Raw genomic sequence first — 9995 nt, 5'->3', positions numbered from 1 at the left:
GCCAAGGCGCACGAACAGCGCTCGCTGGAGCAGTTTGAGGCGGCAACGAAGAAATACGCGCCTCGTACGTTGGCCAGAGAAACTGTGGATTATTTGCAGATGCCTAACATTGGTTGTGACGGTTCTTTTTTGCTCTTCAGAGCTCGTTGAGGACGCGTTGATCAAGAACCACCTGGGGAAGCTGTACGAGCAGCTTTTGGAAAGCAACTTGATCAAGATTATCCAGCCCTTCTCGTGCGTCGATATTGCACACGTCGCCAAGCTGATCAAGTTGCCGCTGCCGCAAATTGAGTTAAAGTGAGACTGAATTGCAGTTAGATACGCTTTTTTTGCCGAGGGGGGGGGTCTAACGAACGGGCCATGTTTTCTGTAGGTTGTCGCAAATGATCTTGGACCACAAGTTCCACGGCATCTTGGACCAGGGCAAGGGACAGCTTATCGTGTACGACAGCCCCGTCGAGGATGTACGTTGCGGCGCTCTTTATTTTCGGTGGACACGTGCGTGACGTACGCTGACGTTTGTTATTTTAGAAAACATATACCTCCGGTCTTGGTGTCATCGAGAACGTCGGAAACATCGTAGACAACCTCTTTCGACGCGCCGACAAGCTGCAGGTATAAGAAGGACGGATATACTTGCCGAAACTTGCGACTTCTCAGCGACGTACTGGTAGCAATGAGTGCTGACGCTAAGGACAGGAAGCCGAAATATCACCAGCGATTGAGCATGTGCAAACAACCTTATTTAAAAATCTTTAGCGGAATCGGTGGTACGGCCCACTCACTATGGACTCGGAAGAGCCGTCGTCATTATCATTAGGCGTGGCAAGTGCCATTTCATTGTAGGCAGCCATGGCCTTGGCGTTCTTCACGCCACTACCCACGTAGGTCATGTTGCCAAACTCGTTGGTCTTTTCAGCGTCCTTCATCGTTTCCTGCGACGTCGGATGGTCATGACGACGATGACCACAAGTGTGAGGAATAACACAAGGCCCAACACGATGAAAGCTGCGTAGAGCGGAGGACCGAACGTCACCTCGGAGGCATCTCCGCCGTTGGCTGTTGTAGCTTCCAACTGGAACGTGCATCGCGGACCTCCCCAGAACTCGTTAATGCATTCACAACGACCCGTGTCGGCATTGCAGATGCCTGTGTGGAAAGTGTACAAAACACGGAAAGGTATGTTACAGTCGTTGTTGTCTCGATACGATGCACCTCCGTTCACCTCGACAAGCTTGTTGTCTCCATCAACGTAGTCAGTTTCGTGGTCGAGAATCCATTGCCGTATCGGATGCGATGCGGGATCGCACTCGTGAGCCATCGTGGAGCCTTTGGATGTGTCTTGATACACGCGAACGTAGTCGATCTTCATGTGCATGGGGAACGAGTCGCAGATGAAGTTGGCTTCGGGGTCTTTGCCATCACCGCGACACGGGTTACCAGGGTTTGGAGGATACGTCCCCCATGCCGCTGACAGCGCGACGTTGAGAATAATATACGAGGGCTCCTCAGGAAACGTGAGTCGTGGGTTGGGCTTACTGCCGCCTTGCGGGAGCCCGAAAAAATAATATGCATAAAAATTAATCCTAATTTTTTAATTTAATTATTAATTAATGGCTGTCAACCAGGCCTCGGACAATACAATACGAAATTGTACTGCAAGACATCGAGTCCCATAATAATAACGGGTATATGATGAAGTACAATAATAATAACGGGACCAATATAAGTATATTGTGGCCTCTAACTACCAAGTCTTCCTACTCATTGGCGACGAGCGAAGTCGCGTTCCACATGTCGCGGTTCACGCGAAGAAATGCTAACATCTCAAAGTTTGCAGAAAGCATGCATGACCGCTGAGGCGTCAGAATGAGCTTGCACTGCGAAAACAGTCTTTCAACTGTGTTCGAGGTGGGCGGCACCACCTTTGCCAGCTCATGAAAGCTCACACCCGCAGCACCAGCCGCTCGCATCTGCTTCCCCCCTCGTAGAATTGCGCTGGCGTAATCGCTCGTCGAGCGCTCCTTCCTCTTACCAGTTGCAGCATCTGGCTCCACCACCAATCGCTGGACTGCGCGCGACTCAGACGCAGTGAGCTTCGCATTGTTGCAAATCTTGACCAAAGCTGCCTCAAAGGCCGGCGCATGGACGATCTTCGCCGCCGGACGCAGATGGCTCGCCATAACTGGGTAGTCGTCAACAACCTGGTCAAACAAAACACGCACGTCCACCATGCTGGTGTCCTCGCGCTGGAGTGTCTTGCAGACACTATCGAGTTTCTTGAGGTGCTCTAGCAGGCCGAGAAGCTTCTTGTGGGCCGCACCTTTTGGGATGAACTCGTCAACAGCATCAACCTGCCGAATAGAATCTCTAATTTACTTATAGCGGTCCACCATTGCGAATGTCGAAGACCAACGGGTAACATTCCGTTTAACAGGTTTCAGGTCCGTGAATTTTGATAGTTCCGCAGCATTGTTCACGTGTCGTAGCTGCACCATCAGACTGTTAACTGCAGCGAGCTCCGGCTTATAAGCAGCTAAGTAGCGATTCACCGCAAAATTGTACCGGTGACTTGCACAGCCAACCAGTGGCAACTCCAACAACGTAGCAATCCGCTGATTGGTCGCGCAATTGTCGGCTACCAGAAAAGCCACCATAGAGATGTCCTTGTTATACAGCGCCAGCACGCGCTTGAACATCTCGATGTGCACTTCAGCACCTTGGCTGCCGTCCTCCAGCGGTGACAGCGACAGCAGTCGCTCACGGCGCTTGCCGTCTGCGTAGCAAACACCGTAGATACCGACGTCGTGCGTGGTACCGTGCGTCCATCCATCCCACATGACACCAAACAGCTTGCCCAACTCGCTTTCGATCAGCACACCAACGCTCTCGGAGCACTTCTTCATGTCTTCCTTCTACGTCTTGGACGAAACGGGCTTCCAGGACGACATGGACCTTGTGAGGTGGTTGTCGACCTCGGAGACGGGCATGTGCCTCTCTACGACCCACTGAAGCCACTGATAGCGATGCTGAGTCGCCTCGGACACGAACCCAAAGTTGGACAGAGGGGCGTCCGTAGCCGCAGATGCGCTGTAGGTCTCGTTGAAGTCGGGGTGCGTCAGGTTGAGGTGGGACATCAGGTTCGAGTACCCGGTACCGGTTTGCTGCTTGCGGTAAGAACCGCAAAGCTGACAGCGGAAGTCGCCTTGGCCCTTGTCTTCGTAGAAGAATGCGCAGATATCACGGTTCGGAGCCATCGTGGTCAAATGAAAAGTGAGGGAGTGCTGTGAGGCTTCGGCTCGTGCTCGTGTCTGTGCCTGCCAGCCAACCACTTGAACGATTGGCGCGAAGAGCTAGTTGCCTCTAGCATATTGGTATAAACCGGTATTGTACTGATATTATTGGATCAATATCATATTATATTGACTTTGGACAGATCCAATAATAATAATTGTAGCCGGATAATACAGTAATTACGGGATTGATATTATTTTTTCCCACCCCTGCACGGTAACTTAAGTGAACAGCACCAATTTTGAGTAAGGTCTAGTCAAGTTACAGCGTGGGGACGCGAAAAATTAGCCTGCGCTGAATTCAGGTCGCCTGATCTCGAACGGTCGTCTTCAAGAGCCGCTGAAGAGTGCTCTATTGTGAGAGCGGCGTTCAAGAAACGTAATTGCGCACTACGTCGACGTCGCGTACATCCCGCCAACGTCTAACGAGTGTGAGCGCTTCTTCTCTCTCGCTAAGCTGGTGCTGTCCGATCTACGGAAGCGAATGTCTCCAGCCAGGCCCGAGATGATAATGTTTCTGAACTACAATCGTGACTTGCGAAGTAATGCAAATAATTGAATTAATTTGCTCAGCTCACATCGATGTATTAATCTAAGTATTGCATTTTCGGGTTCCCTGGCCGGGATCTCGAAGATAGGGTGGCCACCGAGCATCCAGCGAAGGTATCCGCTGTCACCAGTGACCCACTCGAGCTGGTACGCGACGTAGTCATAGTAGGCGCCCATGTGGATGCCCCAGTTAGCAGACAGCGCATCCATTTGGTAGCTGTAAGGCTTCATAGTGTTGGTCTTTGGAGTCGAGTCATTGCGTGGCGCTGAACAGCGACTGTCCTGGTTGTCTGGATCACAGAGAAACACACCCTGGTAGCCGTTCATCTCAGGAAAGCACGTGCCGTTCGAGTTGATGTTCCAGTGGCCCAGACTCTTGTCATCGTCGATGTAGCCCATGTCTCCTTGAACGTCGTTGGATGCCGGGCAATAGAGCAGGCTGCACGTATTCTCAGTGATATTTTCCACACCCGCCGCTACGATAGCATATAACTGCGTATCATTTCCATCCACAGCACAATAGTTATTGGAGCCATAGCGCAGTCCCTGATACCAGCTCTGATGACCACGGTCCTTGTAGTTTTCCGTGGGTACACCGGGTAAATTGGCCCCAATGGTAGCGCACCCCTGGCTGTACACGCAGTAGCTCCAGTCACCGACACTTTCGTTGATAGCCGCACGACGGTAGTCTGCGGGCATTCCTGGGGCAATTTGGATGGACGACGAAATGGCCACGCCACCTCCTTCCAGCAGATCGATCTCGACAGCACCGCGACCCTGGTTAAGGTTCAAGCCATGACCAGGATCAGAGTCACACGCACTAATACGCTGGTTGCTGGAATTGAAAACAGTCTCGTTGCACTCGCTGTACGAGAATGGCCACATGCGGGCCGTCGACGAAGAAAACAGCGCACGGCCGAGGTTCCCCATAAGCCAAATACCCGGCCACGTTGGGTAGTACTTCGTCAGCTCGGCACGTGCGTTGTGGCCCTTGCCAATGTCCGTGTTGTTGCTGTCCGCGCTCAAAACGGCAGGGAGGTTGGCACGCACCTCCAGCATACCTCCTTGGAAGCAGAACTTGTTCCAAGTCTGCAGCATACCCGATCGATAATACTGATCAAAACGCAAACGTCAGTCTCTCAAATATACCTTACTGTCAGCCACAACAACGCTTACGAAAGTGGAGTTCTGGAATCCTGGAGGACGCAGATAATTATTCCAGACTGTGATGTTGTTAACTTCGTCGATGGACTTGATTCGTAGGTAACACAATCCTTCCTCGTCGTCGTCGCACACGACCGAAGTCATATCGTGCGAATAAAGCTGCAACGCATCGTTGGTACCGTCGGGCATCTCCAACGACGTCCACAGATGATCGGCTCCTGCCGTAAAGTTGCGGTTCACGTCACCGAATTCGTCGCTCATGATGAGCTCCCACGTGTCTCCGCGCGAGGTCACGTATGTCCGAACATCCTCAGGTGTGTCGGGATCGACCCACGGTCGAATACCTGAACGGGTCTCGAGCTTGACGAGACTGCGATCCGTGACTGTGGATGAACCACGGGATCCGCTGGAGCTGTCACTGCTGTTTGCGTCGACTACTGCAATAGCTGCGGCGCCGATCCAGAGTGAGCTGCACAACCACAACACCATTTCGCCAGACGATCTACTCGCGAACTTCTGTAAAGGAGACTTGCCAGAGCTTTAGCGGGTTTTATTGTGTGAGAAAATTTGAAGTGGACCGGAGGTCGTGGAGCTTTGTCCGTCAAAAGCTCCCCCATCATCATGATGATCATGCCATGATTTGAAATCTCCACGGTCGATATCATGGTGTCGTTACAGCACTGTCGAAAATGCATGGAGATTGAAATTTCAGTGTTAGAAAAGTGGAAGCGATAGTAAAGGATTTTGAGAAGAGCTCTATGCATAGGCTCCACTGGCTTCAGCTTTCGACGACGAAGGATAAAACACCGCGGTGCTGCAAGTTGCTCGCCGATAGCGTGTCGACTATCTACAAAAGGAGATGAAGTACATACATGTACAGTATCCGATACATTTTCAGCAGCACAACACTGTTGGGTCTGTCCTCCCTCACGTCTCTGGCCGACTGACTTTTCGGAGACCACGAGCGGCTCTGGATCCTTCAGAACTGGTTTTGGTATCTACGTGCTTTAGTGACGTCACAAATCTGGGATATTTTATAAGGTCATCATCAATTCTAAACAAAAGCAACGGTTTTGGGCAGATCTCGGCAATTACTTTATTCTAGTGTGCTTGGTTTGAAATATAAGCAAGTAGTTTTTTAAATAACGGGCAGTTAAATTCCCAAAATTTTGTGCTCCAACATACACCATAATTAGTCATGGCATGACAATTAGAGTGAGCGGTGTAACGAAAATAGGAGGATAAGATAGAATCACTACAGTTGATTAAACCCACACTCTTATGGTGGTGTTGGCCACTGACAGGAAGAGCAGCACACTACTAATTTAGGAGCCGACACGCACCAACTGTTTGGTAGTCAAACCCTGATCATATGCGCGGAGCACCTGCAAAGAGGACTTCTACACCAGCTCAAATGAAGATACCACCAACATGGATCCGACATTATATGTAGAGGTTTATACACAGCGTGCATTGACGGCTCCATAGCACTTTGAAGCAATCATAATTGGAGGTATTTCTATGATTGTAGTCGTCACTACAGAGCTTTAGGAAGTTGGATCATTTGAAAAAGGCTAGGTAATGCTTGTATGACGTCAAATACAAAGATGGTCCGTGCCCACTCAGCAAGTTTGCTAAGTTTCACACAATTTTTTGCAGCACAGAATTACGTGTACATGCACTATGGCTGTGTGATCATGTAGGTTGTGTCGTGAGCCGCAATAACGATCCAGAACCTGTACCCGCCTATAGTTCGACGTATGAGTAAATACTGAGGCATTCTAGTTACGTAGAGTATGTGTAGTCGACAACAGAGTAATGTGTGCGCAACGTGCTACGTGTAACGTTAATCTTGCTAATCGAACGACAAAGAACTCAGGATATCATCGTTGACAGTACTTGGTTTTTGCATTATCCTTATTCAATGAGAGGCCGCTACAAACAATACGACGCCATTCTAGCGACGAGAGGCTTAAGGGAGCAACCTCTTGGGGTCACGCGGGAGCATGGAGGACTTACTGATGTTGCCCAGACCCAAGTACAACATGACCACACGCTCCAGACCAATACCACCGCCACCGTGGGGCAGAGAGTCAAGATGGAGAGAGTAGATGTAGTTGCGCATCGACTCCTGAGGCACACCCAGTTCGTCCATACGCTCCATCAGCAGCTTGGGATCGTGCACATGCTGAGCACACAAGACCATCTCCTCGCCTCGGATCATCATGTCGTACGAGTTGCTCCAACGCTTGTCCGTCGGGTCTGGCATCGTGTAGAACGGACGCACAGCCAGCGGGAACTTGTCGAGGATGTAGAAGTCTGTGTCGTATTTCTCCTTGATGAGACGACCCAGCCACTTCTCTTTCTCTGTGCTCAGATCGTCTTCAGGTCAGCGCCAGCCTCCTTCAGCATCCTGACACCTTCCTAGAAGTTGATGATAAGCGACGGCTTGTTGTACTTGAGCGGCTCGAACGGGTCCTACTCGTTGATAGAAGCCAATTCGTTGGCGTAACGTTTCTTCAAGCCATCGAAAATGTAGATGTACAGGTCTGAGAGCACCTACAGCACCTTGTGGTAGTGCGCCTTAATAGTCATCTCCAGATCCAGACCCACGAGCTCGCACATGTGACGGTGCGTGTTCGAGGTCTCAGCACGGAAGCCGGGGCCGATCTCGAACACGCGCTCGAGACTAGCAACATCACACGCCATATGCTTGTACGTCTGCGGACTCTGAGCCAAGGTAGCGTCCTGGTCGAAGTGCTTGAGTGTGAAGTAGTTGGTTCCACTCCCCGAGGCGCCACCGACCAGCTTGGGCGTGTGGATTTCCACGTAGTCGCTGGATGAGGAATGCACGCACGCGTGTCCAGCAACAACCAACGAAGTGCACGTGGGCCATCGTCAGTCACCGCAGCCATGCTCAATCTCGGCCGTGAATCTGTCGCAAATTAACGCGCCGCTGTTTTTAAAACTCTCAACCGGAAGAAAGCCACGGTACCAATTCTCCTCCCTCGCAGATTGACCTCGTTTCGAAGATTATTGTGACGCAACCACGCGGATCAACAGCTTGTAACGATGGGTTCACTCTGAAGAGCTGAATGTTCAACGTGCCAGCCAAGTACAAGCCACTTCAAGTACTCTGAGAAGGCTCGTACGGCTTCGTTTGCGCGGAGACGGACACGGAGGCCAAGAAGAACGTTGCTATCAAGAAGATCACGCCTATGGAGGATGACGAGTGGGACGCCAAGCACACGCTACACGGACTTCGGACTCTCTCGGTACATCCCACACGGACGGCGTCACGTCTCTAACCGACGCATCGCATCATGTTGGCGCCCTCGAGAGTGTACAATGAGACGGTGGATATGTGGTCCATTGTCTGTATCTTCGGCGAGCTATTGAATCGTCGACCCATGTTCCCTCGCTCCGACTTCCTGGATCAACTATCTCGCGTCTTCAGAGCTCTACCCGTTCCAGTCTCTTCTAGCTTGGTACACACGCCGAAATGTTCTCAAGCCGCGAATTCTAAAGTGAATGAAAAAAAGCATAGCCAATGTATTCATCAGCTGTTACGGATGTAAAGGTCCAACTAAAACTGCCCTGTATCCAGCTCATGTAAAGGCTGCAAGCAGATCCATCGGGATGCAGATAGGCATGCGGCTACATTTGACGACGCTTGGTCTGGATTCTGGACTCTTGCGCTCTGCGTGTGGGAGCTCTTGATCTTGCAGATCTGCGCAAGTTGTGGGTAGACTGTCCGTACACCGGTGTCTGCACATTCAATGCCTGACGGGTGCTGTTCTCTTCAAATCGTGCAATATCAGGATCGGTCTGTGCTACTGCAGCTTGCAGCTCTTCATGTACGTCTGGCAGTGGATCTGCCGGTGATGGAACGACAGGACCTTGCTGCAATGGTACCGGTACCTCCACTGCATTCTGCACTTCACGCAGCTGTGCTACCGGGTTTGGATGGTCGTCTACCAGAGACTCGTTCGCTTCCATGGAAGCAGCAAGTGTAGGTGGCCCGTACATAGCACCTTGAGGCTCTATTGGGCCACCTTTGTTATTGTCTGTATCTAAGTCGCAATTCCCTATCCGCCGAGCTGCAGTGCGCGATTGTTGTGCCGGCCGCACAAATCTTTGCGAAGGAGCTGGCATACCTGGACATGCCAGCCCAGAAAATTCGGTAGCCTTAACAGAGTGTAGGCATATCCCAGCTTTCTTAAAGCACAGACACGAACATGTGCGTGCAGTAGCATCAACAATCCATCCACCGACGGGCAAGTTGACCCAGCTAATTCTAGCGTCGTTTTTGGCCTCGTATGTACACGGCTTTTTAGGATTTGCAGCAAGAGCATGCACAGATTCTCCTGGCTCTTGTAATGAGCTCGTGGGAAGCGGAGATGGTGCGACACGAACCAGAACTAAATTGTTGTCTCGGTGAATCAATTCTGCAGTCATGACCTTTTTTATCAGTCCTTCTGTAAGCAGCCAGTAAACGTTTGGATACAGTAGGCTGATCGCAAAAGGGTTGCATTGAGGCGATAAACGAAATTCGTGATAAATCCAGGCGGACAACAAGCTCTGCCGGGTTCTGTCATTCACTAGTTTTAATGTGTAGTGGTACTGCTCAAGCGGGTTGTTAGTAGCCGCGTACCCTGTGGGGATACGATAAGCTTGCCAGCGTGAAAAGCGGGCGCCTAGTATCCACTGCGAAATAATGTGATTTGTCACACGTCGAAACCGAGGACATATTGTACCCGCTCCACGCCATGACCTCACAACAAACTCTCGTTTACGCAGATAGTGCTCTTCTTCGGTAGCATAGTGCAAATCATACAGATTTCGAAAAATCAACTGAACTGATATCCCATCCAGCTTTGATTCTTGCGTTTGTCTTTGTACATTTTGTGTAACATGGAACCAGCACATTAGGACCGTGCTATCAGGTAATTCAGTTGTGCAGGCATTGCACTGAGCTTTGTCAGCGTC

At 50.8% G+C, this 9995-nt stretch overlaps 3 protein-coding genes across 3 annotated transcripts in view; 1 reads left to right on the top strand and 2 right to left on the bottom strand.

Moving 5' to 3' along the window:
* The window catches only part of PITG_01094 (26S proteasome non-ATPase regulatory subunit 11, putative), a gene marked incomplete at both ends in the record, with an annotated part of 2262 nt that extends 1641 nt beyond the window's left edge, over window positions 1-621 (top strand). Inside the window, 3 exons of the mRNA XM_002909568.1 lie at window positions 141-297; window positions 374-464; window positions 532-621. Of these exons, the coding sequence (XP_002909614.1) occupies window positions 141-297; window positions 374-464; window positions 532-621 (338 nt within the window). The remainder of the gene's footprint in view (window positions 1-140; window positions 298-373; window positions 465-531) is intronic.
* A 3144-nt stretch (window positions 622-3765) lies between these two features.
* Window positions 3766-5851, bottom strand: PITG_01092 (uncharacterized protein; the record flags this gene model as incomplete). The annotated part of the gene is made up of 3 exons (XM_002909567.1): window positions 3766-3815; window positions 3872-4955; window positions 5019-5851. 3 exons carry the CDS (start codon window positions 5493-5495, stop codon window positions 3766-3768), a joined length of 1611 nt encoding a protein of 536 aa, XP_002909613.1.
* A 1127-nt stretch (window positions 5852-6978) lies between these two features.
* Window positions 6979-7921, bottom strand: PITG_01091 (aspartyl-tRNA synthetase, putative; the record flags this gene model as incomplete). The annotated part of the gene is made up of 3 exons (XM_002909566.1): window positions 6979-7378; window positions 7570-7814; window positions 7913-7921. The coding sequence occupies 3 exons, from the start codon at window positions 7919-7921 to the stop codon at window positions 6979-6981; spliced, it is 654 nt and encodes a 217-aa protein (XP_002909612.1).
* Window positions 7922-9995: the final 2074 nt, after the last annotated feature.

This window comes from Phytophthora infestans, genomic scaffold (assembly GCF_000142945.1).
Source record: "Phytophthora infestans T30-4 supercont1.1 genomic scaffold, whole genome shotgun sequence".
Taxonomy (NCBI): domain Eukaryota; phylum Oomycota; class Peronosporomycetes; order Peronosporales; family Peronosporaceae; genus Phytophthora; species Phytophthora infestans.
Note: the sequence above shows the minus strand (reverse complement) of the source record. Positions and strands in the feature narration are given on the sequence as shown.